Source organism: Archocentrus centrarchus, unplaced genomic scaffold (genome assembly GCF_007364275.1).
Source record: "Archocentrus centrarchus isolate MPI-CPG fArcCen1 unplaced genomic scaffold, fArcCen1 scaffold_32_ctg1, whole genome shotgun sequence".
Classification (NCBI taxonomy): Eukaryota; Metazoa; Chordata; class Actinopteri; order Cichliformes; family Cichlidae; genus Archocentrus; species Archocentrus centrarchus.
The window spans coordinates 2,070,029-2,097,644 of NW_022060260.1; the positions used below are offsets into that span (position 1 = coordinate 2,070,029).

The window sequence follows — 27,616 nt, forward strand, 5'->3', positions numbered from 1 at the left end:
AATTAAAGAAAAAAAAAGTAAAAACTAACTATAACGATAATGTAAAATCCCAAACTATTAATATCCTGGTCAGGACTCGAACCTGTGCTGCCCACACCGCCATGCAGCATATATGGTCACCTGCTCACCCTCTGAGCCACTTATTTATTATTATTAATTTACTTTTACTTTCATTTGTTCAAAGGTTGGAGTAGAGGTGACGGCAGAGTTTCAAAGATAATCTAAATATGCTGTCAGAGCTTTTTTTTAACTTCAGAATGGTTTCGTTTTGTTGGTAATAAAAACAATTTTAAAACGTAAAACGTTTTCGTTGTTATAAGTTCATAAATGCAACAAAAACATGGTGTTACTGTAAAATACAAAGTCAGGACTTAAGTAATCATATGGAGCCCACTGCAGAGCAGTCACCTGTGGCAAAGATCTGAATTAGTTAGAGCTGTTAGGGAGCTTTCGTGGCTCCCAACAGGCTGTGCCACCTTCATTAGGAGGCTCACATTTTGATGGTAAAGGTTTCCAAACCCTGGATTAAAGCTTAATGTGTAAGTCTGAAATGAAAACAGTGATGTACACTATCCAGCATGTCCGTGTGGAGCAGATGGAGGGAGAGCCTTCCATTCATATTTATAGTCCACGCAGCTCAGATAAAAGTCCTGCTGAAAAATAACTTCAAAGCAGAGGGAGAGAGGCGGGAGGACTTTCTTTGACTGGCCTCTCTTTCTCCCTTCTTTCCCTTTAATCCTGTCCTTTATTCATTCCCAGGCTGCTCCTAACAAAGCCCAGAGGGAACACACATCATGGGGAATTCCTTCATGAGCACACGAGAGGGTGGATAATTCCTCTGACAGCAGACATTAAAACATACAGGGGAGAGCCACGTCCTGTCCTGGCTGCAGGTCTGGCTCGGCTCGTGTTGTGTCTGGCTGGGTCTATTTGTGAACCTTCGTGTGCATTGTGTTAAATGGGACTGTGGCCCCCCCTCTAATCCTGCTCAGGTCAGGACCGAGGGGCCACTCTCCAGTCTATTGATCGTCCTCAAAGACGTTAATCCAGCCTCGGTGCCTCCGTCTGGATCGATAGCAGACAAAAGCGCCGCAGGAGGCTGTCTGGATGTTAGCTCACATCTGAGTTCATGTTTTACCTGTACACCCTCGTCACCAGGATGAAAGTGGCTGCTCTTCCTTACTTCCTGTCCAATATCTCCTGTTCTAGTGCTGGATGTTCAGATTAGTATGACCCAAGTTTCTGATAATGAGCTCAGTGTATGTGCAGTAATCCCTGTGAGCTAAATGCTTCGTTTACCACAACTTTTTCTACTCGTGGATCGGGAGAGGATATCCTTATATGGTCATCTCAGGCCCACAGACGCCCCACCTACCTGCTGTTTAAACCTTCCATTCCTGAGGGGCAGCTAATCAGAAGAAAGTTGTCTTAAAGGGAGAAGAGCTAAAAGAGCTTGAACTGAGCTCAGTGTAAGAGTGAGAGAACACCAACCTGGAAATGAGCAGAATGCTTTGCCATTCATGCTGCTGCTGTTCTCCTTGTATCATCCCTCTGAACCTTCCTCCACGTCTTTTTTTCCTCTCATGATTGCAGATCTGATCATCTAACAAACTTCCAAGGTGAAGGTAAAGGCCCAGAAACTGCAGAGAGTACCCGCTGCAGGCAGTCACCAAAGACAAAAGGACTCTGTTAGTAAAGAGTTTAAAGATGGTTAAGAAGGCTTTTTAACGGTCCCGTGATTGCCGTGACCTTGAGCACAAGAATACTGTGATAGCACAGGATTAGGGTTTGCAGTACTCAGACCTCACAGGGTTGTAGGCAAGAAGACTGAAATCAGTTCAGTCACAATTTAGTTTCAGGTTTCGTGTTAAGCACTGGCTTGTTGCTGACTTGCATGTACATTGGCAGCCTGTTGGCTCTTCATTAGTCATTAGAAAGCACATATAGCCTTACTTTGCATGACAAGTGTTAGGCTATTAAATAAAAGTTAGCCATCAAAAATCTCCTAACTGCTGATTTTCAAAATAAGAAATTATTTGACACTGAATCATGATCTTAATGTGCACACAGGCTCTAACCCCACTGAGGAACAGAAAAGTCCAAACACACAGATTAGATGTTCAAACACATCTAATAGAACAGGAAAATGAGGACAATAACTCACACAATAAGACACTTCTGCAATTATAATAACAGAAATTAAAGTTAAAAACAACTCAGGAACTCTCTCTTGCCCAGTGGATCCATCACATGGCATTAAAGACAAGACAACAACCTCCTTGCAGCTATGAAAAACCAGTGGTTGCCAGTGGTTGCCAGTAGTTGCAGTGACCACCTGATCACCCAGAAGTTGAGCCTCTAGATCAGGGGTGGGCAACTCCAGGCCTCGAGGGCCGGTGTCCTGCAGGTTTTAGATGTGTCTCTGCTTCAACACACCTGAGTCAAATATAGAAGTCATTAGCAGGACTCTGGAGAACTTGACTGCATACTGAGGAGGTAATTCAGCCATTTGATTCAGGTGTGTTGGATCAGGGACACGTCTAAAACCTGCAGGACAGGGGCCCTCGAGGCCTGGAATTGCCCACCCCTGCTCTAGATCCATTTTTGATCACAAGGTGACTGCGCAGCTCACCTGTCTGTGTCACCTGTCTGTCTCCAAACTATCACATTCCAGCTTGGACTCTCAGACTGGTGATGGTTTGCAAATAATTCATAAATGCAGACACCCCACCAGCAACACTCACACCCCCACTACAGCCACACACTGCACTCACACTCACACACCCCCTCCCCCCCGCTGCCACACACCTACTCCCCTCTGCAGTTGCACACATAATCCCTCCCACTTAATAAGGGGAGGCTGGAAATTACTTCCTTCCTGCAACTATTCTGCACATCTTATTTTATTCTAACGTATTTTGTATTGTTTACTATTGTTTCTGTTTATGTATAGTGTATATATGTCTTTTTTTAACGGAAGCTGCAATGGAAATTTTGCTGAACATTCAGTGACAATAAAGCAATCTACAATGCCAAAACACTGCAATTAATCTTGTCTGGGATGCTTCTCTTTGCAGTAGGGGACCCAACTCAGCTGGCTGTGTTCTGGTTCCTGTGAAAAAGCGAGCTTAGCGAGCGCCTTTCTTCTTGCAGTGATTTGCTGTCCTGCAGCGACAGCATCACCATTTGTGGAGGAATTTCTGTTTCAGATCTGTCAGGCTCTGGCTGGACTCTGAATGTAAGGAGTTACATTCTATGAATGCAGATAGCAACAGATTTGCGATTTTGCTGATTTACCAGTTAATTGCTGGATTATCACATACTGCATGTAACTGCTAACTTGACTGACTCCGTCTCAATGCAGTAAAGCAGCTTTGAAGAAGTTCCTGACTGTGAGTGGTCGCTGACCTGATTCTCATGCTTGAAACAACAATTTTAAAGGCAACAAGATCACAAGTTGATCAGACATGGTTGCAGTAACAGCGTGGCTGTAGCAGTAGGAGGAGCTGTGCAGTTTAAAATGAGTGAAACAGGAAACAGGAAGCTGGTGAGATCACAAAACAAACACCCCATAAATGAAGCATAAGGTGCAAATAATGATTAAAGGTACTTTTGTAAATACCCTCTGCAGAATTTAGCTTTCACTACCAGAGGGCAGCGTTTTGTCAGCGGGTGTGTTGAAACATTTTGTGTGCTGCTGTTTTAATTAACTTTATTATTTTTAGACCCACCTCAGGATCCTCAAGAGGCTTTGGATTTCCCCAGCAGCCTCTGAAGCTAAGAAGGAGTTCTTACCTGGTTAAATTTAACACCTTGAGGTGGCTGTTGTTGTGATTTGATGTTATATGAATAAAATTGAATTGAAATAAAAATAAAGGTTACACTGATTCACTGAATTCTCTCCAGCACCTAACCTAATCTTAGACGGGTCAGCAGTGGAGGATGCTGAGCGGTTCCTGGTGCATGAATCAGAATGAAGCTGTATCGCCTCCACAGACAAACACCATCCCGTCCTCCTCCAGCCTGGAGCTGGGAGCCAGTCTCGCTCTGCTGCCTGCCTGGAAGCCTCCTAACAGGATTAGGGGGGGTACGGCGAGGTGCTGTAACTCAGTCTGATGTGATTTCCATTTGCCTGGCCCGGCCCTTACTTTCCTCTTTATCTAATCCCTCAGCGTTCTCACCAGCGTCCTCAGCCTCTCTAATCTGCGGGCCGGCTTTAGGAAGAGCAGCCTCCTCACGGACTCTCTCCGATCAACACGGCGCTGCGTCGGCTCCTCACGTCAGCTCAGACTGTTTGTGGCTGGAGGTAAGACTGCTGTTGGACTTGTTGCTTTGCATGAACTGCATTAAATCTGCTCTGTGTGTGACCAGGTCAGCATCGTGTTCATACGCTGCTGTTACTGCGATCAAAGTGAGCTATGGGCTCACCTGAACCTCACCTGAAAAATAAGAATATCTTAGACTGAAAGCTGCTGCTTAAACGAACAAAGATGATAGGATGCTTTCTTTATGGCAAAAATTCCTGTCACAGCATCCAAAACAATGACAGAAAATAACAAAGAAAATAAAGCTCAGCTCAGTAAAACACAGTAAAACAAGATAACTTACACAAGCAGAAATACTGAAGCACTGTCTGCGCGCTCCACCGTCTGTGAGAGTTTTTTTTACCTCTCAGCTGTGCACAGCTGTAAATATGACAAAGCAAAAGAGGACTGATGTTGCTGGTGTTGCTAGGAGAAGCTGTGAAATGGAGCAGACAGGCTTCAGTCACCATTGTCTGTTTACAGTCTTTTCTTGGAAATCAAAATAACAACAATAAAAACTAGAATTTATTTATTTTAATAATCAGAGCTCCTGCTCTGATTTGCTTGCAGCCAAACCGTCACTCTGAATGGTTCTGTCTGTGATTTGATTTCAGCTGGTAGTTCCAAAGATGACTGCAGTTCATGGAGTGCCAACAGTCAAAAATCTGATGGATGATTTCATATTTTACAGCTTCCATTCATACACGGCTCCCAGTGTATTAATTTGTCAGGATAGTCTTTGTATCATCCATGTATTTTTAAAAAAAATCATCAGTTTTTATGGACAGCAGCTCCATTTGTGTGTTTTGATTTCAGATGTTTTACATTTTTAACTTCGGTGTAGTGATGACATCAGTGAGAAATCCGCGTTCCCAAATGATCGTCTTTAACCAAAATTCATGAAGAAACAGATCAGTTTCGACTGAATTTTAATGACGTGTGTGTGTGTGTGTGTGTGTGTGTGTGTGTGTGTGTGTGTGTGTGTGTGTGTGTTTGTGTGTGTGTGTGTGTGTGTGTGTGTGTGTGCGCGCGCTAACAGATGTGAATGGCCCCTCATATTGTAGATATGACTGTGGAGGATCCTGTGGGCCCGTTGGTGTCCAGTCCTGTGGGGGAGGTCAAGTTCATCTCTGAGCGTGTGCTGGAGGAAGAACTCACCAGCAGCAACCAGGAAGTAATGTGCTATCACACAGACACACCCGCTGGGGAGTGTGTGGCCTTCAGCGACAGGTAAACAGAACGAGCAGGACATAAACGGCTTTGACAGCACGAGGCTGAAAGTTCAGCACCTCTGTGACATAAACAGCTTATTGTGAGGTTTTGGATGGAGGTTCACCTTTACGTACTTCAGTGTTGGAAACATGAAGTCAGCTTTTCCTGGACACTAAATTACAGCCCAAATGGATCTAACAACCCAACTTAAATGTGTTGTTAAGAGAGGGTAAGTTCAGCTTTAGGAAGCTGCATCCACAGACTGTAATCAGATTGCTGCTAATCAGTGTTCAGTGACATCCAAATAACATCCCAGAATCTCACTCAGCAAACTGGAGCTCCGCCTTCTTGGACTTCTGTTAGTCCAATGAAGCCACAGCAGCCATAATATTGTCATTAAAAATGCTCCAAAAGGCTCCAACAGCACAAACACGGTCCAGAGGTTCAGTTCAGGGACTCCAGTTAGCTGAGGTGAAGCCTAGTAGACAGCTAGCAGCTACAGCCACCTGTGTCATCATCCACCTGTCAGTCAGAGAGGCCACGCCCCAAATAATGCAAACTTTAAGCCTCAATTCAGTTTAAACAGGTGAGTTATAGAAACATCCTCCCCCCGTACAGCTGTTATGAAGGAGGAAATTATCCACAGAGACCAAAGCAGTTTCTGTATCAGCTGTAAACATGTTTATTTCTGCTGGAACGTTTTAACATGGGAGTCTATGGGGACTGACTCACTGCTGCCTCTGCTGGACTGCAGAGGAACTGCAGTTTCTGGAACTATAAATTTAAGCCCTCATGTTGCCACTTGGGTGCACCTTGCTGATATGTTGGATGCTGTGTTGGACTGAGATCTTGTGATGGTGGATGTTATTTGAGTTCAGTCTGAGAAGGTATGAGCTTTGTGACAGGGTGCATCATCCAGATACAAGCAGCCATTAGGAGATGAGTGCACTGTGGACATAAAGGGATGGACATGGTTAGTAATTGTAGTCAGAGAGGTTGCGGTTTCTGAATGATGCTTACTGTTGGGTTTTCTTTGTATTATTGTCTTTACCTACAACACAAAGCGCCTTGAGGCGACTGTTTGTTGTGATTTGGTGCTATATAAATAAAATTGAGTTGAATTGGTACTTAGGGGCTCCAAGTCTGTCAAGAAACTATCAGCAAGCTGACATCCACAGCGGCCGCAGCTGCTAACACAAGGCTGGATCAATCCATTCCTTCATGCTGTTTATGCAAAGTTCTTCTGGATGTTCAAGTAGAAAACTCATTGCAATAGTGGAAAATGTTCACCGCAGACTGACTGTTGTGTCTTTGTGTGCCACTTTGTCCAGTGAGGAGCAGTTCTGCAGGATCTGCCATGAAGACCGAGCCTCTGGGGAGCTGCTCTCCCCCTGCGAGTGCTCTGGCAGCCTGGCCATGGTGCCCCGGGGCTGCCTGGAGCAGTGGCTTACTGCCTCCAACAGTGGCCACTGCGAGCTCTGCCATCACCAGTTTGTGCTGGAGCATCTGCCAAAGCCTCTGACTGAGGTAGGCCCATCAACACCCTGCTGCTCAGATCTTCATTCGGACTCTGACATTAACGGTCTATGATTTGGAGGCTTCTACATCCACTCATGCACTTATCTAATGTCTCGAAACCTGGATGAATAAAACTAAGTGCCTTCATGAGCTAAATATGAAACTATATTTCTAAAGTTGTTGAACCAGCTTTAGTTAGTGTTCTCTCCTTTTCTCGTGCTCAGCCTTGAGAGAAGCATCTTTGTGAGATGAGATGGACTGAATGAAAGCCGGGCTGAGGAAAGCTGAATGAGGCCCTAAGAGAAGTAAAATAAACCCTTCAGAGCAGTCAGTGAAGGCTGACTCTTCGTCCTGAATGGCAGCCCATATCAGACTCAGTGGGAGGAGTTTGTTGGCTTCACGTTTTAGAACCTGCTGCTGTTAGCTGGACCGCTTAAAACCACTTAGCCTGAGAGCCAGATTAGATGGTGTTTCCTTCCCATGCTGCTCTGCAGAGGGCAGAACGGGAGAGTGGCCTCTTCATGTCCCTGCTCTTTGTAGGGGCATTCATGGCTGGTAATCTGCTGAGTAAGCACCATGTGCTCTGCCAAGTTAAGCCACACACTGAACAGCATAACCGTGCTGTCAGCCAATAAAACGCATGCACAGAAGCGAGGAGATCGGTGAGGGTGTTGCTTATCTCATCAAGCACTAATCCATTTAGTTTGGTTAGATTCAGTTCCACTAAACTACTGTTAAAAACTGAACTAATCAGCTACAAACTGTTCAGTATCATGATGCTGTGACTAAATAAGATCATTTATTCACATTCATTTCACCAGTTTCACTCAGTAAATCCAGGATGAACTTCCTGTTTTACTTTGTCCACGGGCCACATTAACAGTTTGACTTGCAAGAACAACTTTTGTCCCAAAATAATATTTAAACTTTATTTGTAAACATTCAACTTGCTAAATATTATTTTGACTTTGTTTATATTTCAACCTTTTCTCTATTAATTCTATTTGATTTATATAGCACCAAATCACAACAGTCACCTCAAGGTAAAAACCATGAAATAATTATTATAACCCAATTCCAAAAAAGTCGGGGTACGGTGTAAAATGTACTTAAAAATAGAATTCGATGATTTTCAAATCCCATATTTTATTCACCAAAGAACACAGAACACACATCAAAGGTTTAAACTGAGATATTTTACTATTTTCGGAAAAATATGAGCTCATTTTGAATTTGATGACAGCAACATGTGTCAGGGCAACAAAAGTCTGCAATAGTACATGATACTAAAATCAGAAAATCAGATCCAGAAATGAGTGAGCACAGCTCAGCGAGCCATCAACACATGCAGGTTAAAGAAGAAGAAGCAGCCACATGTGAACAGGATCCAGAATCAGCGCCGTCCTCTCTGAGCCAAAGCTCTTTAAAATGGACAGAGGCAAAGTGGAAACTGTTCTGAGGTCAGAGGATCCAAACATGGACTAAAGAGCAGAGGGACCGTCCGGCTGCTCTCAGCTCAGTCCAAAGCCTGCATCTCTGAGGGTGCATCAGAGGAACGGGCAGCTGGCACATCTGGAAAGGCTCCATCAGTGCTGACAGGTGTATCCAGGTTTAGAGCAGCATGTGGTCCCATATAGAGATGTCTCCTTCAGGGAAGGCCTTCATATTTCAGTAGGATGATGCTAAACCGCATCCTGCAGCTATTCCAGCAGCACGGCTTCGTAGCAGAAGAGTCCAAGTGCTGAATCTGCCTGCAGTCCAGACCTTTGACCAGCTGAGAACATCTGGAGCATCAGGAACCCAAAAACAGGACAAAGCAGCCCCAGGACTGCTCAGCTGCTATGGACTAGTTCTTATATAGCACTTTTCTACTCTATCTGAGCACTCAAAGCACTTATACGACACGTTCACATTCACCTAAGCACTTCCGTGTCTAACTAAGCTAAGTGCTTACTGTCTAACATTCACACACATTCATACTCCAACACTTGTGTCGGAGAGCAACTTGGGGTTCAGTATCTTGCCCAAGGATACTTTGGCATGCAGACTGGAGCAGCCAGGAGTCAAACATCCAACCTTCCGATTGGTAGATGACCCACTCTACCTCCTGAGCTACGACCATCCGGACAGAATCCTCTATCAGACAGAACGAGACAACATTCCTCTCCCAAAGTCCGGCAGCTGCTCGCCTCACTTCCAGATGTTTATGGACTGATGTTAAAGCAGAGGGGATGCTGCACAGCTGGAAACACGAACCTGTAACAGCTTTAGAGACGTGATGCTGCCATCAAACTCAACATGAGCTCAGATTTATATTAAAATGGTTCATTTTCCCACTTTAAAAATTTAATGTTTTCTGTGATGAATGGAAAAGGTTTGAATAATAATTAAATGCTAGTCTCCATATTTCAGCTTTATTCTTGAAATTAAAGTTCAAGTAATACTTGTACTTATACTTTGTACTGCTACTTCTGATCAGTGTGCAGCACTACCTGCGAGGCAGAAACATCTACATTTCTGTCTCTGTCTGCTACACACTACACTTCATGATGCTAATGTACGCTCTCCCTCCTCGTCTTCAGTGGTGGTGCTCTCCGACCATGCAGCAGCAGAGGAGGACACTGTGCGGTGATGCAGCCTGTTTCCTATTCATCACTCCGCTCGCCTCCCTGTCAGGGTGGCTGTGCGTTCAAGGAGCCATGGAGCTCTACTACACCAACAGGATGGAGGCCCTGGGGCTCCTGGTCCTCACGCTGGCCCTCTTCACCATCTACGTGTTCTGGACTGTGGTAAGTTTAGACTCTGTACTGTTCATTCAGGCAGAACATATTAAACTTACCTCACCATGCCTAACTTTAATGTAGAAGATCGATTTCAGTCCTGGATGGGCACACCTGACCAAACACAAACTTCTGGAGTTAAAAAATGAAGCAAACACTCAACTTCCTCTAATGGCCCCTTGAGGCCGGCTCCAAACACGAGCCATCCCTGTGGACTCCAAACCAAGCTGAGGAGGTCAAACAGTGTGTTTCAGACAGAGGTACAGACGTACCTGATTTTCCTCTGCACATCTTCTACACATAAATCTGAATTTTTATTTAAATCCAAATTGAAACTAAAGTTTATTGGTTGGATATCCATCCATCCATCCATCCATCCATCCATCCATCCATCCATCCATCCATCCATCCATCCATCCCATCCCATCCCATCCCATCCCATCCCATCCATCCATCCATCCATCCATCCATCCATCCATCCATCCATCCATCCATCCATCCATCCATCCCATCCCATCCCATCCATCCATCCATCCATCCATTCTCTTCCGCTTATCCGGGGCCGGGTCGCGGGGGCAGGAGCCTAAGCAGAGAAGCCCAGGCTTCCCTCTCCCCAGCCACCTCCTCCAGCCCATCCGGAGGGACCCCAAGGCGTTCCCAGGCCAGCTGAGAGATATAATCTCCCCAGCGGGTCCTGGGTCTGGGTTGGATATGTCTGTGTTTATTTTTTCAAGCTCCAGAGACTTTATTGGTTGGAATAAATCCTGTTTCTCCCATCAGATTTTTAAAAAAAATTTAAATATTGATTGGATTACAGTGATTTTGCATCAATACGATGCATACCGTATGTGACTGTGCTTTTATCCTTGGCTGTGAAGACCCCCACTGTTCTCTGCGTGTTTCCAAACGGCTCCTCGGTATCAGAATACTATGAACAGAATTAGAGACAAAGGATGGAACAGCCGTCTCGGTCCGTGTGATGTGATTGTGAAGTTTGCTCGGCTGTCCTTTGACCTTCACCTTTGCTCTACTAAAATCTGTGCTTTTGTTTGCCAGGTTTCTGTGCGCTACCACATCCATCTGTTCAAAACCTGGAAGAAGACGGACCAGAGAGTTCGATTGCAGGTTCCTTCGTCAGCGCAAACGCCTCCTAACCAGCAGGTGGCGCACATAAACTGCCTCAGCAAAGCCATCAACAAAGAGACGATGGTGTAGACTGAAGTCAGCTGACCACAGCACAAAGGATGGAGCTCCTGACCCCAACAACAGCAGAGCTCAGACCAGGGCTGGAAGGTTCCTGTGAGAGCTGGAGATGCTCTGAGGAGATAAGGTGGAACAGACACCTGTCTCAGCGTGGAAGCTGTTTGAGAAACACGTGCATCACAGGAGTGAATCTGTCACTGATGGAAACCCACCCCAGACTTTTCCTGGCTTTGTTGGACCATTAAAAGACAATACAATCCCATCCATCCATCCATTCTCTTCCGCTTATCCGGGGCTGGGTCGCAGGGGCAGGAGCCTAAGCAGAGGAGCGCAGGTTTCCCTCTCCCCAGCCACCTCCTCCAGCTCATCCGGGGGGACCCCAAGGTGTTCCCAGGCCAGCTGAGAGATATAATCTCTCCAGCGTGTCCTGGGTCTACCACGGGGCCTCCTCCCGGTGGGACATGCCCGGAACACCTCACCCAAGAGGCGGCCAGGAGGCATCCTAATCAGATGCCCGAGCCACCTCAACTGGCTCCTTTCAATGTGGAGGAGCAGCGGCTCTACTCTGAGCCCCTCCCAGATGGCTGCACTCCTCACCTTATCTCTAAGGTAGAGGCCAGCCACCCTTCAGAGGAAACTCATTTCTGCCGCTTGTATACGCAATCTTATTCTTTCGGTCACTACCCAAAGCTCGTGACCATAGGTGAGGGTAGGAACATACATCGACCGGTAAATCGAGAGCTTCTCTTTTACACTAAGCTCCCTCTTCACCACGACAGACCGGTGCAACGTCCGCATCACTGCAGAAGCCGCCCTGATCCGTGTGTCGATCTCCTGCTCCCGTCACTTGTGAACAAGACCCCGAGATACTTGAACTCCTCCACTTGGGGCAGGAACTCATCCCTGAGCTGGAGAGGGCACTCCTTTACATCGTTTAAGTGAAAAAGACCTCTGCAGTCAAGATTTGCTCTGTCAGGTTAGATTTCCTCTGCAATCGAAATAGTTTAAACCCTGATGGCAACATTCGTTGTTCCTAATCGATGACTTCTTGTTGTTGATGCAACGATAAAGATAAAGACACTAAACCAGGGATCTTCACATCCAGGCCTCGAGAGCCGTTGTGCTGCAGGTTTGAGATGTATCCTTGATCCAACACACCTGAGTCAAGTGGTGGAATTACCTCCTCAGTATGCAGTCAAGTTTTCCAGAGTCCTGCCCATGACTTCTGTATTTGACTCAGGTGTGTTGAAGCAGAGACACATCTAAAACCTGCAGGACACCGGCTCCCTGCACTAAACTAACCCGAAATGACACAAAGCTAAAGCAAACACAGAAAAATGAATTCAGATTACTGCAAACATTTCAGAAGTACAAAGAGACACAATACAGCCAGGCAGGCAGCACCAAAGACACTAAACAAGGATGCAAAACAGCCACATGGAGGAGCATAAAACAACTATAAAACATGAACACACAAAACAAGGACATGAAATCACCACACAGAGGTGCAAAATACCCGCATGGGTGTGCTAAATGGCTCCAAAGACGAGCTAAATGACGCAAAATTAAAAACCATAAAGAAACTCCAACAACCTGATGGTGATGATGATGATTCATGTGACTTAGATAAATTCAAGTGTGTAACATTTACAGTCATAATGTATACCAATTTAAAAGAATATGTAATCAAACATTGAACATATTTCTTTAGTGTGTAACGTCTGGGTTGTGTTCGGTGGTGAAGAGGAGGCGGCGGGCGTACTTATCAGGCCACACTGGTACTGGGAATTCCACAGTGTTATCTTTTAATAGACGTATTCTTCACAACCTTGTAAAGCCCGGTTGAACGGCTGCTGCATTACCACACATAAAAACGAGCAGCGTTCATACAACCCGTGACGATACAGAGAATAAGGAAAGAAAATCAGAGGTTCGCCTCAAGCCAAAATGTCCGTCTGCAAACGTTTCTCCTGCGCTCTCTACCGAGGAGCGGTGGGTGCACACTGGTGACATCATTAACGAAAAGCTTAGACTGTCGTAAAGAGGCATCACAATTACGACTGTTACAAGTGGCTGAAATAATCTTTAGTTTTATTCCTCCTTAATCACCAATGTGGCTCATTTCTGGATGGTTTTGGCTTTTTTTTTTTTTTCCTTTTTCTGACCAGTGGAGCTCATTATATTAATTTTATCTTAAGGCAACACTTTGCATTTCTATGTTTGCCCTAAACCAAAAGAACTGGCCTTGATGTGAGGGCACTTTTCTGTTTGGCTGCATTGTTATGAAGAAAATACATGAAGTGATGCCAGAGGAGGGTTTGTTTGTGTTTTCTGAAATCCACAAATGATATTTTCCACCAGGTCAGTGTGTGTGTGTGTGTGTTGTGTAAGAATTGTGCTAACACTGGCAGTAATGTGTCCACGACCACAAGAAGCCGGGAACATTATTTATATGATGTAACGTTATGATTGATGCACTGTAGCGCTTTGTGTCACTAGTGTAAGTCATGCAGATCTGACCTCAGTTCACTTTTATCATCATAAAGGTGAATTTCACCTGAAACTGACTCCAGACTGTAAGAGTCCATGCTGTAATTTAATTTTTTTTGTATTTATTGTTTAATGTGATGACTGAACTTGCACTAAGCCTGTGGTGGGTCAGATTTCAGGATTGTGTTTAAAATCAATCCCTCATCAGTGCTGGTGAAATTCTGTTCATGGAAACATGTTTCTTTGTTTCCAGTGAATTTATGCAGCGATGAGGCTGTTGAGGAAACAGCTGATCCCTTCAGTGAGACACTTGGCATTACTAAACTGATCTTTGTTATACTTTATTTTTTAGAAAAAGGGCTGCTTCTTAAAGCAAATCCAGACTTTTGTCTTCTCAAAATAAACTCCGTATGCCTGAAGGCATCTGTGTTTGTCCTGCTTAATATTAAACCACAGAACAGATATATTTGAATGTTTCATGTTAAACTCATAAATGTTTGTAACTGAAACTGCTGTATGGGAATCAACCAGTGTCTCCCACCTGACTGCTGCAGAAACTGATGATATTTTGGGTACAACAACTTTGGTCATTTCACAAAGTTTACCTTCGTATTATGATTTTTTGTTTGCTGGAGTTACAGGCCCTGGAAGTACTTGTTGGGTGTTCTCCAGCATTTTTGTGTCCCTCCTTAAGTACATGGAGAAATGGAGAAAAGAAACACCACTGTTTGTATTCCTCATTTCACAGCCATAAGCTGCAAATGTTAAAATAGGATTATATAAACTAAATAAATAAAATGGAGAATGCATTTCCTGAAGAAACTGCAGTGTGAATGCTGAAAGCTGAATGATTTGAGTGGAATTGTTTAAATTGCTGAAATGTTTAGTCACAGGATGATTGTTTATTTTGTCAAACCGATCAGGCAACCACTAATATATCAGAGAAAAGAAAATCAGTCTATTTATTATTCTATAGTTTGGGGAATTTTATTAATTCCACTGTAATCAAGCAGAACAGAATGAATGAATAACGCTGTAGTCACTGCTTTTATTGTGATTTTTTTTTTTATTGATATCAATTATTACAGCAATTTTTATATTATGTAAAGGCCGATATCTCAACAATTCACAACAACAGTTATACTGCAAGGTCTTTACCTTGCAGTATAACTGTTGTTGTGAATATGAGAGAAAAACCCCAACAATCCTACGACTCCCTATGAGCAGCACTTGGTGACAGTGGGAAGGAAAAACTCCCTTTAAACAGGAAACGTCCAGCAGAACCAGGCTCAGGGAGGGGGGGTCATCTGCTGTGACCGGTTGGGGGTAAAATTTACATATATTCATATTTGTACATACATACAAATATGTATGTACATGAATATGTATATGTAGATTTTACATGATGGATATCAGCATATGTTGTAAATCCATCCTTCAAATCATACGGTGTAGGGTTGCAGCGGTAACCGGTTTCACGGTATACCATGGTATTAAAATGCACGGTTATCAAACCGCGAGTGTTTGCTTATAACAGGTGTTGTGCGAAATTCTGTTCCCCCATGAAAATCTGCTCCCCTTGTGTCGGGAGAGCGCAGACAGAGAGGCTATCCGACAGTGTTCACAGCGCTTCTGATCAATTTCTCGGTAAAATCTTTTACAGTGTTTATTCCTCTCATCAAGAACAACAGCTCCTGTGAATATGAAAACATTTGCTTTTTATTTGCCAAAGTTACATGGGGGGAACGAAATATTTCAGCCATCCAAAATATTGTGTTCCCCCTCCATGGCATGGTAACAAATTAAATTACCAGCAAGTCTTTTACAGTGTCATTTTACCGAGAAATCGATCAGAAGCGCCGTGAAGACAGTCCGATCCGCCTCTCTGGCTGCAGTTCGTGCTCCCAACACAGGGGGAACAGATTTCACGGGGGAACAGAATTTCGCACAACACCGGTAATGGAAAAAAGCAAGCCAGCTGAGAATCCCGCACAAGCATGCGCAGCTCCGCTCCGTCTCGGCTGCCCCTTGGTCAGTGGGGCACTCAGGTACACAGCGGTGAAAATGGCGACAGATTTAACCTCCTAAAAAAAAAAAAGCTAAATTAAAATCAGCAGTGTGGGACTACTGCGGATACCCACCAAACGTACGTGAGGATGTTATTGATCATCATCTAAAATCCAAAGGGGGGGGGGTAAAATTGTGTCTCAGAAAGTAGCTGCAGTCCTGATGGGAGACGTATCATAGGCATTCTGCAGATTTTACAAGTGTGAAATACGTGCTCACCATGCTGATTTAATTCAACATGCCAATACAGAGAACGTACAAGGGTACGAGGGGGCCATCTTTCATTTTAACCCAGCAGGATGGAAAAAGCTGCTGAGCTCAAACATCCTTCATGTCCTCTCTGTGTTCTGGTGGTCATGGCATGGGGTGCACTGCAGCAGATCAAACCTGCTGTGCAGCCTTGGTGAAGTGTCCACTCCCACACAAACTGGTGGAGGTAAACGCTGAAGCAGCCAAAAGCTGCAGTTCCTCTCACATCCTCTAGAGGCGCCACAGTGAGTCCGTCCCCACAGACTCCCATGTTAAACCTTTCCAGCAGAAATAAACATGTTTACAGCCTGATGCAGAATCTGCTTTGGTCTCTGAACAGTTTGGATTTTAGATGATGTGCACAGACGGACATGCTTCCTGCTCTGAAAGAGAACCATTAACCGGCATCTTTTTAAACTGCCACCCAGGGGCGACGCTGTGGTTGGAGAAACACTTCCAGTCCTAAAGAAGTTTAGGGGTCAGGGTAAAGGACACTTTTGGTGAGTTTATGGATTCACTCATTTCAGGTCAGATTTAATGAAACAAATTCATTTTGTAAATTTTAGTCATTCTGAGAGACACGAGGATTATCCAGTATTGTTGAGCACGTGTGCTCAGTTAGCTCCGCCCCTCGCTCCAGACGTCCAGTTTCAAAACACAGACGGTGACGCGTCACGCTCAGCTGGACTTTAGCCTTTCCACCATCTGTCATGTCCTCAGAAAACTGCCACTTTTGATTGGCTCTAGTTTGAGACGTGCTGAACGGATGCATCCCTACTGAAACCCAAAGGTGATCACTGGAAGCTGGAATAACAGCTCAGTGATGCAATAGAAAAGGGGGAGGATACAAGTGAGCCCATCACTCAAAACCACAAAACAAACTTTATTCTCAAAGTTCGGGAAACTAATGAAAATGCAGCAAGTTTGTCCTTAACATGATCGATGCCAACATGAATGTGAGGGCGGATAAGTCGAGCCCAGATGGCTGAATGCCTCTAGAAGGAAGCAAGTTTGAGTTACACGGGCCTTTAACTCATGTAGCTTAATGAATTTAGTGTCACAGCGCTGTGTGTGTGTGTGTGTGTGTGTGTCTTTGTATTCTGTGTGGGTTCACTGTATGATCTCCACATGCTGCTGGAAATGAGCACATTTCAAGCCAAAGGAATAAACTGTTTAGAAAACTTTATTAAGTTTATTTCACATACAAACACTCAAATAAAAACCAAGGCAAAAGTCCTGTTGTGCATTTAGAGCAGAGAAAGAATACTGGTGCTGTAATGCAGGTGAGATCTTGATCAGCATGTTACTGTCCTACTGTAGTCTACTAAAAACAAAACTACTGGAACCTGGAAGGAGCAGCAGATTGAGGCCCGAGCTGCTCCAGGATTTTGCAGGTAGATGTTCTATTTGAGACCAGGGGGTCACATGACAGCACAGCTGGCCTCCTTAGAAAGATCCTGAGGGGGGGAAAGAACAGCAGTATTACCATCATGGAAGAGTGTGGTTAGCACTGAGCATACAGGAGGCAGGAATGTAGGGTCGAAACCTCAGGAAGTCCAGATTAATGACAGTTACTGGCTGATGCAGCTCTTTAAAGCCAGACTCAGAGTGATGAGCAGGGCTCTGCAGAGAACCTCCTGCTGCTGGCTGAAAACGTGCAGTCAGTCCATGTCTGGTCACTTTACCACACCAGCAGGAAACCGTGTCACTGCATACCTTTTGGACAGTGACATTAAATTGTGGGGAGGGAGACAGCATATCCTGCTGTCACCAAAATAGGTGACCTTTGAGTAGGAGCTCCTCCTGGATTCAAAATGAATGAAAACAATCCAGCGCACTCTTTTAAACAATGAAGTCCTAAGTACTCACAGTCATGCTGGACTCCCTGATGAAAGCTTCAGGTGCTTTTTTTTTTTTTTTTTAAAAAGGTTAAACTGATTTTATGGAAACAGGAAACTTTACGTCATTATGCTAATGATGCAGTCGTGTTTGAAAGCATTTAAAATAGTGCTTAAAAAGAGTGCCTTGGAGTTTTAATAGGTGGATGCTGGGGTGGTGGAGGGCTGAGACAGCAGGTGGGGTTGCAGGGCAACATTTCAGAGGCAGAGATGCAACATTTTCAGATTACGAGGACGTGGTTGGTACATGATGTGAGGAGCTTGGCTTGACTGAACTAGCTCGCCTTCTTCATCCGTTTCTGTACCGAGTGCTGTTTTTTTTTCTGCGCTACAAAACTCTGAGCACCTCACCCCGTCTCCAAGGCTGAGCCCAGACATGCTTCAGAGGAAGAGGAAACGACAGCTTCACCTTCACGCTCAGCTCTCTTCCCCACAGTGGACCAGTACAGCATCCAAATGACTGCAGACACATCTGCCTCTTGAGCTCCGGCTCTACTCTGCCCTCATTTGAGAAAAAGACTCAGATACTTTAACTACTGCAACAGAGGCAGAAACTCATTCCCAACCTGGAGGGGGCACTCCCCCCACGGCCTCAGACTTGGGGCTGTTAATTCTAAACTGAACCACAAACAGCTGTTGTACAGGCTGGAGGCCGTCAGCAGGACCACATAATCTGCAGACGTGCACAGAGCCTAGAAATTCTGTGTGAACAGAACGGACACAAAAATACATAAAACTGAAGGTTTCATTAGATCACAGGAATTACTGGAGAAAAACTAAACTTTGGTGCTGAAGTTGCAGCTCCTCCTCGGTCAGCAGGTAAGCCCAGAGCTAACGAGGCCGGGTAATAAGCAGCTTTGTGATCACGTTAACTCACGAAGCCAGCAGCAAAGCCAGGAGTGAAACAAGCCATGCATCCTTTTATCAGAGCAGATAAAAGCAGGTGAGCCGAGCAGCAGCGCCTCGGCAGGCGGCAGTCCCTCCTCCTCACCTACCGTACAGGCCGCGAGGCGGACCGCGCTCAGGACACCGAACAACACTTCTTTTTTCGCTTTGGCTTCAGTGCGGGCAGAAAAAACAGGAACATCAGGTATGAAATCCTGAAGCGTTTGTTCTTTACTACTCAAAGAAGCTTCCCACAGAGTTTACCTGTCTGCGAAAGCGCTGCATTTCACTGCCTGTGACAAATTCTTCATCAAACTCCAGTTCAGCGTCATCTTCACCCTCACCCAGCATGCACAGCCTGCGCTCAGCCACTTCCTGTTCAAAAATAAAATCACATTATCACTGTGTTATATCAACCCATCATAATCTGTACTTACAACACTTTTCCCACAAAAAAAAAAAAAAAAAAACCAAGATACTTAAAAAATAAAATAAAATCCAGGTTCAGTGTTAAATCTGTCACCAATTTCTAGTGGAAATGTTTGTTATGCAGTATTTCTTGTTCATATCCCCATTTACAGGAGTGGCATGTACAGGTGCATTCTGGGAGGTGTAGTTTATTTCCTGTACCTCATGGTTTGGGTTCAGGAGGATCACCCTGACATCAGTGATGGTGCCCCAGCTCCTGTGACCCTGCAGAACCAGGTCGCTGGGATCAGCTTCTGCCTCTGCACCTGCTGCCCAGATCTAACAAGTGGACACACACACACACACACACACACACACACATTGTTTTCCACTCGCCAGTGATGGTCAAAATGTTTTGACAGTGTGAAAGGACTCACTGTGAGTGTCTGCCCACCAGCCAGGATGCAGGAGGAGGGGATGTGGAAGGAGATGTCTCCAGAGCCTGGGTACACCCGCCGAACCACCCACCCACCCAGAGGCTGCTCCTGGAATATACAGAAATGAGAAACAGGCTGCTCTCCAGACAACCCTACCACCGACAGACAGGTCGTTCTGACCACCTCCGCATTTAAAAAGTGGTGGAGGCACAACGGAGGACTGAATATCCGATGAATCTGACAGGTTTAGAGGGAGATGTCAGGTGATCTAGAGGCCATCGTTCCTGCAAATCTGGAATGAATTGGACTGTAGTTTTGGTAATTTTGCTGTAATTAAGTTTAGGCTTAAGGTCAATAAAAGCTCTGTTTTCACTCCTGTCTGTTTTCCTGGTATTTGGCTGCTCGTTTCCATGCTGTCAAACTCAAAGCTGACATTCCCATCGTCGCTGGGATTCCGTTCTGCTTCGATGGGCCGTCGGAGTCTAGCCGCCAAATGGATCAATTGAATTCTGTAGATCAATAAATAAAGTTCGACTTTTCCAAATGATCTCTCGTTATTGAAATATTAGACAAACACAGCAACCAATACTGTTGCCTCCCTCCAGGGATGGGGTAATTATCTCCCATCAGCCATCAGTGCCCCCCACCCCCAGAACCTTTATGAGCCTGAACACATTTACTGTACAGGTCTCAGTAGATCTGAATGGGGTGCATGTGCCTCAGCAACCTCACATCAATTCAAAAGCAAACAGTAAGAAGCAGGAATGAGAAATGTTGAAACCATTAAATAGAAACCACTGAGAATACCGTCACAGATGAACAGACATCTGTGGTATGAAGCTGAACATCCTAGATGACATCATTCGAGTCATCGTGTTCACAAAGTTGAAACTTGGCCACCCGGCCGGCGGGGTGACAACAATACCCCATCAGACTTTCTAGGCTGAGGGAAAAACAATTTACAACCACCTATACGGAGAGCCAGCAAGGACAGCAACCCTGCAGAAATGGATGTAAACACAGCAGCAAACCTGGCAACATGTATGTTTGCACACATTTTTGCATGAGGCCAGAGCTCGTTAGATGTAACTGACATAAATATACAGGAACTATTAGTTACTGATGAACTACTACTGCAGGCTGAACAGCTCAGGGCCGGGACGTCGAGCTGGGTCAGTGCAGATCAGTGTGTGGACCACATGGAGAGCCGGGCACGGTGCTGGCTGTATGTTATTGACATTCATTGTAGTTCATGGTTCATGTAACAGCTTTTCCTCCCACCCAACAGCTGCTGACTCCCAGTAATGGAAAGTCACAAAGATCATTAGCAGCCACAGTGCTGTGCAGGCATCTGTGCGTGTGTTAGACTGAGAGCACCACAGGGATTAAAAACATGAAACCAAGACAGAAGCACCAAAAGCTGCAGTTCCTCTGCAGTCCAGCAGGGGCGCCACAGTGAGTCAGTCCTCATAGACTCCCATGTTAAACCTTTCCAGTGGGGAGGGGGGTCTAAATTAGATTAACTTTCCATTATTAGGGGCGTGGCCTCTTTGACTGACAGGTGGATGAGACGCAGGTGGCTGTAGCTGAGGTGAAGCTTAGCAGCTAACTGGAGTCCCTGAGCTGGACCTCTGGACCGTGTTTGTGCTGTTGGAGCCTTTTGGAGCATTTTTAATGCAATTTATCAATTACAGCCCTAATTCAACACCATCTCCCCCTCTAAGCTGGCCCCCAAACTGCTCCATCTTGGCCTTACCACAATGTTCTGCAACTGGATACTGGCCTATCTGACTAATAGACCACAAACTGTAAGGCTGGGGAACCAGACATCCTCCAACTTGACCCTGAGTACAGGCATCCCTCAAGGTTGCATGTTGAGTCTTGTTTTGTAGTCATTCACACTCGATTGTGCCCCCCCCACCGCTCCACTGATGGGGTAACAAAAGCTGACAACCCCATCTTCATCAACAGTGCAGAAGCCGAGCAGGTAACAAGCTGCTTAAGTTCCTCTGCATCTATATTGCTGAGAACCTGGTCTCCATTCACTCCTGTCTATTAGACAGCCCAGCAATACCACCACTTCTGAGGAGGTTGAACAGGGCCCATCTACGACAAACACTGCTACTGTACAAAGCATCATGATGTCTAACTCAACAGTGTGGTATGATAACTGCACCACAGCTGACCAAAGGGCCCTGCAGGGGGTAGTAAAAGCAGCTGAGCGTACTGTTGGCAGTGGATCACAAACTGCCCCTTCATCAGCACTCACTCTGCCTACAAGTCACTAATCTGCTGCTACTTTACATTCATCCTAATCTATATTATACGGTGTGATTGTGTTTTGCTCCTCCCTAATTTTTAGCCATTTTATCTTTCTTATTTTGTATTGCATGCAATTGTGTGTCACTGTGTCCTCTGCACAGTTGTGCCATTCCTGATTGATACGGCAGCTTTTGTTGTTCTGCCTTTGCTTGGACACTGAAAATAAAACTGATTTGAAGTTATTGAGCACTAATTAGCAGGTGTCTGTGACGCTCCCATACAGTCTGTGAGTACCCAGCTAGCTAGCATTACCGGATTGCTCAGCACTCCTGCTACTCAACCGGCTCCAAGCAACACTTAGCAGGAGTATGCAGAACTAAATGTGCATCGACCTCGTGGCTTTTATCAGTCATCAGAAAACATATTACACACTTAACTCCCTATCTGCTTCTCCGTGCACTTTGGAAGAAGAAGGTGAAGTAGCAGCAGAAATGTGGTGCCAGCCAAAGCTTTAATGAGGCTTTATACCCTGCTGCTCCACTCTTGTATCAGAGTCAAGGCTTCAGAAGGGGGACTCCACAAACCTGCAGAGGCCACGTCCATCCTTTATGCATGGATGGTGCTTTTTTAGATGATACTGTGAAACAGATCTTCAAACTACTTCTTAAAGTAAGAATGAAGACAAAGTCCTACAGAAACATGTTATCCAGCTTCATCACAGACTTGCCTTCTCAGAGCCGTTCTTCAGTCTAACATATTTTCCATCCACGTCGATCTCTGCCACGCTCACAGCGCCGCGCTGCATTGAACGGCTGGACATCTTGTAGGCGGGCGAGCTGCTGGATTCTCCCTCATGTTTCCGTTTCTTCCCTCTGGGCCTTCGGCTGCTGTGTTCATGTGTTCGCGGTATGGCCGTCCGCTGAGAGGGGCTGGGAGACAGCTTCAACCTGACAATTAAAATAAATAAATAAATAAATACATAAATAAATAAATAAATAAATACATAAAGTTCTGGCAATCCAGGACCCATCCACTCTTAAAGTCACAGCCATACCTCTGCTCCTCCACCTCCAGCATCTTCCTGTAGGCACTGATCTCCATGTCCAGAGCTACCTTAACGTCCAGCAGGTTCTCGTAGTCTTCCAGCTGACTGTACATCTGGGTTCTCATTTTGAGCAGCTCCTGCTCCTTCTGACTCAGTTTCTGGTGCCAGACCTCCCTCTCCTTGTCCAGAGTTCGCTCCAGCTCCTGACAGCGGCTCTCCACTGACATTTTCTGACAGAGAGAGAGGAACCTCAAACAAAGGCAGCTTTCCTTTCCACGTTAGAAGCTTTTGACATTTTGGCTCTAATAAGGCAGGAAATTTGGAACCTGTACTGAGATTATCAGGAGAAAAAAAACCCTAATAAAAGGCATCTGTGAACGTGCTCTTTCTTTAACAGCTCTTCACGTTGTGAATTGAACTCACTTCTTTCTGGCACTGCTGCAGCTGTGAGCTGAGGGTCTCCACTCTGAGCTTTGTGGTCTCCAGCTCATCTTTGGTGGCCGATGCAACGTTGCTTTTCTCCATCGCAGCCTGCTGTGCATTCTGTAACTGCAGGACACAAAGTTGAGAGAAACATTTAATATTAAACTCCAAAAATAATCCATGCACAAGCATCAGTTTGAGGTCTGAACCTTTGAGCTGAAAGCCCGGTCAATCTCCTCTCTGTACTGCTGCAGCTGGGACTCGTGGTCCTGGCGCAGCTGCTGCATCGCTTCAACCAGTTTACTTTCAAACTCCATCCTCCGTCCCGAATCCACCTCCACCAGGCGGCTTTCATGTCTGCGGCGGATCTCCAGAATCTCCTGTGCAAACCAAAAAAAGAAGATGAATAAAAGGTGAGGTGTGGAAGGATCAATCTGAAAATATACAGATCACACTGAGGAGAAATGGCTCGAGTGTAGCCCGAGTTACCTGCTCACTGATGTTCTTCTGGAGTTCGAGTTGCTCTTTCAGTGTTTGTACCTGGTTCTCCACTTCGACCCTCCTCAGCATCTCAGAGCTCAGCTGGTTCTTGGTGTCTGCCAGTACACCCTCTACCTGGTGACACACACCAACGAATAGTCAGGAAAAAAATAAAATTAATACCTTTGTCTAATCACTGTTCTTTGACCTCCAATTCATAAGGACTCAGGACAGGAGCTGAGGAACTAACTGCACTTAACTCTATTAGGATGGATGTAATTTCCAAATATCTGATTAGTCATTAAGTGATAAATCGAAAAGTTTTGTCTAAAATGTATATTTTACCTCATTTTTACAGACGTGGATGCAACACACCATTAGTACCAGGAGGTTGCAGTAATACACCGTAATTACACTGCACTTCTTTTGAGTTTCTTCAAGAACTTCAAAAGTAAGACCTGATTTGAGGTCAGAGGAAACAAGATGTATCAGTAATGTAACAATTTATTTATTTACCAAACAGGGGCCTCAGCAGCATGTGGAAGAACCACATACAGCCACAGCAGCCGGATACCTCACGCTGGTCACACACTGCTGTGGGATCATCCCATTCTTCAACCAGCAATCATCCAGGCCAGTAGAAGAAGCTCAGGGTTGTAGCCAGGGGTTGATCACCCGGCTCAGAATTTCAGATTGCTGTTCTATCATTGCAATTAGCAAGTGGGCGCGCACTCTGTGTGTATCATTTTAGAGCAGGGGGTGGGGGGTGTCACACTCAATCACAGGACGGCCCAAAATTGAAGACACAGTCTGAGTCATGGGCCGAACAGGATTATAAATAATCATTTTAAATCAGCAATATAAATTTGAATGGCCAGAATACAGCAACACCACATTAAATAAAATATAAAATTATAATTTTTCTTCAAAAATGCCATCAGGAAAAATTAGAATATTTCAAGCTGACAAAAATTTGCAAATTTTTCCAGGTAAAAACTGATGTGAATTTCTGCGCTTCACAGTTGGAAAAACTCTGCGTGAACTGTGCAGCGTGTCCAGCTGCAAACACAGCGGTGGAGACCTGCTCTGATTTTTTATTTTTTTTGTTGGCAATCACACGTGTAATCACGCCACCCCGTCCCTGAAGCTGAAGGTTTAACGCATTAAGATGCTTCATTATGTTGCAGAGAAAGGCCGAGTCTCACAGCCGCCTTTCCCCCCGGAGCCCTGCTGAGACTTTTACTTGACTTTCCATGAAGTGACAGATTTCCTCAGGCAGCTCATCGCACCTGTGTAATAAGGCACGGCACCAAATTCAGAGGTTATTTACTCCAGAAAAGACTGGAACTGCCAGTGATTTTAACCTTTGCCTCTTATAGAGTTCACTGTCTGTTATGACGCGTTCTGTCTTCAGGACTTTGCTGCAGTGTGTCCTGCTGTGATGCACTGTCAGCTCACCTGTGCAGGTCTCCCTCTGCATCTTCTCCTGCATCTGTCCCACCAATCCGCTCTTTTCCCCGCACATCGCAGGCGGGGAAGAGACACACGGTTTACCTCCAATATCAGCGATCAGGTCCTCTGCCTCCCACCCGTTTGGGAAATCCCTGTTTTCCACTTTTCATTTGGTCATTTTTGGGGGTCAGAGTAGCTTAAATGTCGCTGTAAAAAGTGATGACCGATGTTTTTATCTGCTGATCACTGATCAATGTGACATTGGCAACAAGGGAAATGGTTTAGTGCACAAGTCTTGGCCTGCGTGGCAGCTGTTGCTGTGCATTGTGGGATTTGTAGTATAAGTGGTGGGAGCGCTATTTACCTGTGGACCACTGATAATAACCATATATAATTGTATCTCGAGCCAGATCTGGCCTGCCAGCCTCGAGGGATCCCCACTCCCTATTGGCATCAAGTCACATGGTCCAATCAGATTCAGGTGCCTTCAATGACCCGTAGGACCAACCATTATCACAATATTACATACATATTATTATCATCCAACTGTTCACGTCACTGAATCAGCAAGCTGGCACGTTACTTAGCATTAGCTTGCTAATGATAAATAGCCCCCAACTCCCCCCCAAAAAAACCACCCCTGGCTGAACTTTTTCCTGGCGAGAACCCTGAAGCTGTTTGGCACTGACAGAAGCCCACAGACTCAGCTCTGCAACATTTTGCAAAAGAGATCTTGCATCTCAATGGGACAAACCTGGTTAAATAAAGGTTATAATAATAATAATTTTCCTTACAAATGTGGCTCCATTTAAGGGAAAAACAGGCTTTCCAATGGCAGAAGATTTAATACCAAGAAGCATTGTTAGAGCAAAGAAATAACCCGCCAAACGCCGATTTCCTTACTTTTTGTGCTTAGTTTAGGATCATAAATAGAGTTATGATATTGATAAGTTGATCATTTACAGTTTACATTTGTGCCAGCTTTCCCTCCTGGCTTCAAATAGGTTAGACTTTATTCATATAGCAGATTTTGTCCAGTCTTTCTGGACAAGGAGTTAAATTAATAAAGCCCTTTAATTACTCATGTGCAGAGCTTTTCCTCTCACTCACCTGACTTGTCTGCAGCAGCCGGCACTTTCAGTCTGTATTCTGTGTTTAGCTGCTTCATATTTTTCTATTATAGTTTTATCTTTCTTTGCAGAGTCAGACACTGCTGGCACTTATGTTTCAGATTGGGCAGATGCCGTCAGCTCTGCACCTTTCATGTGAACCCTGGGTGAACTTCGTGAGTTTCCACGTCGTGCAGCTCGCCTGCAGTTCTTACCTGCTCGAGCTGGCTCTGCAGGTCGGTGAAGTCGTCCTGGAGTCTGCGGTTCTCGGACAGCAGCTTGGTGACTTCTGCTTCCTTTGAGCTCAGGGTCGCCTCAGCTTTCCTCCACTGAGTCATCGCGCTCGCTAGCTCATTCTCCTTCTTCTGGTTCCTGAAAGACACAAACACAGCATAATGCACCACCTGAGCTCCATTCAAAAATTTGCAGTTTACATGTTTCTCTAATGCACTGTGGTAATCAGCAGGGCAAACATGAGGAAAAATGTGCCACTGTGCACATACATGGATGATTTTGGGTGATATTGTTCACCCAAATAATTATAAAATAAAAAGATCACATATGCCAACAGGAATAAAACCGTGAGGAAATGCTAGTTTTTAAACAACCAAACTCAGTTAAAAGAAATGTAATCAGCTGCCGCTCTCTCCACTTAAAGCATGACAAGATTATTAGGATCACATATCCTCATTATAATAAATATTATTACAGAAACACCTGCGCTTAGTGAAAAGGTCAGATACTTTTGGAATGAAGTCTGGTACAACAGTCTGAGGTCCTACCTTGCCTGAAGAGTCCTGTACTCCTCACACAGACTGCTGTAGTCGATTTGCAGCTGGGCCCTCTCCTGAGCCAGGCCATCCAGGGACTTCCTGACGTCGGCCAGCTCCTCCTCGTACAGCCGCCGCACGTTGCCCATCTCCCGGCTCTTGGATTCGTCCCTCTCCTCCAGCCTCAGCATTATGTAGGAGCGCTCGCCTTCCAGCTCCTGGACCCGCTGGATGTAGTTGGCGAGGCGGTCATTGAGGTTTCGGAGGTCATCCTTCTCCTGGATGCGACTCAGGCTGGACGGGCTGGTGCTGGACGCGGACAGGCCGGCGGCTGTGGTGCGCCGGCTGGCGGAGCGGCTGGAGCGGCCGCTGGAGGAGGGAGCCGCGGGTGTGGAAGCGGCCGCGGGGCTGGACATAGACGAGGCCATGATGGAGCTCCAGCAGAATCCAGAAAGTTTAGCAGGTTCTTAAAATAACATGCGCACAGCTACGGACCGCCGGAAGGCTCAGAGAACCGAACCGACACATGCGGCGCATGCGCAAACGCCGGACCCGGTCTCAGGACGTCTTAATTGGCTTCGATCCCGCGATAAACGCGTCTCGGCTGCACTCAATCAATTCTGA

General features: G+C 45.3%; 2 protein-coding genes across 2 annotated transcripts; one reads left to right on the top strand and one right to left on the bottom strand.

The window, feature by feature from the left end:
• Positions 1-4,202: 4,202 nt before the first annotated feature.
• LOC115776469 (E3 ubiquitin-protein ligase MARCH3) lies at positions 4,203-11,295 on the top strand. The gene is made up of 5 exons (XM_030724184.1): positions 4,203-4,306; positions 5,344-5,534; positions 6,848-7,043; positions 9,617-9,823; positions 10,871-11,295. The coding sequence occupies exons 2-5, from the start codon at positions 5,350-5,352 to the stop codon at positions 11,027-11,029; spliced, it is 747 nt and encodes a 248-aa protein (XP_030580044.1). The 5' UTR covers positions 4,203-4,306; positions 5,344-5,349; the 3' UTR covers positions 11,030-11,295.
• A 5,693-nt stretch (positions 11,296-16,988) lies between these two features.
• lmnl3 (lamin L3) lies at positions 16,989-27,616 on the bottom strand. Its single transcript, XM_030724080.1, has 11 exons — positions 27,005-27,616; positions 26,438-26,594; positions 23,671-23,796; positions 23,391-23,561; positions 23,182-23,307; positions 22,768-22,988; positions 22,441-22,660; positions 19,452-19,559; positions 19,237-19,353; positions 18,871-18,981; positions 16,989-17,280 (listed from the first exon to the last, which is right to left on the bottom strand). The coding sequence occupies exons 1-11, from the start codon at positions 27,418-27,420 to the stop codon at positions 17,245-17,247; spliced, it is 1,809 nt and encodes a 602-aa protein (XP_030579940.1). The 5' UTR covers positions 27,421-27,616; the 3' UTR covers positions 16,989-17,244.

Coding starts and splice junctions, on each gene's coding strand:
- LOC115776469 (XM_030724184.1), top strand. CDS start 5,350: ATGGCCCCTCATATTGTAGATATGACTGTGGAGGATCCTGTGGGCCCG. Junction 7,044..9,616: donor TGCCAAAGCCTCTGACTGAG/GTAGGCCCATCA, acceptor CCTCGTCTTCAG/TGGTGGTGCTCTCCGACCAT. Junction 9,824..10,870: donor TCTACGTGTTCTGGACTGTG/GTAAGTTTAGAC, acceptor TTTGTTTGCCAG/GTTTCTGTGCGCTACCACAT.
- lmnl3 (XM_030724080.1), bottom strand. CDS start 27,420: ATGGCCTCGTCTATGTCCAGCCCCGCGGCCGCTTCCACACCCGCGGCT. Junction 26,595..27,004: donor TACAGGACTCTTCAGGCAAG/GTAGGACCTCAG, acceptor TGTGTCTTTCAG/GAACCAGAAGAAGGAGAATG. Junction 22,661..22,767: donor CTGGAGGTGGAGGAGCAGAG/GTATGGCTGTGA, acceptor TTTAATTGTCAG/GTTGAAGCTGTCTCCCAGCC.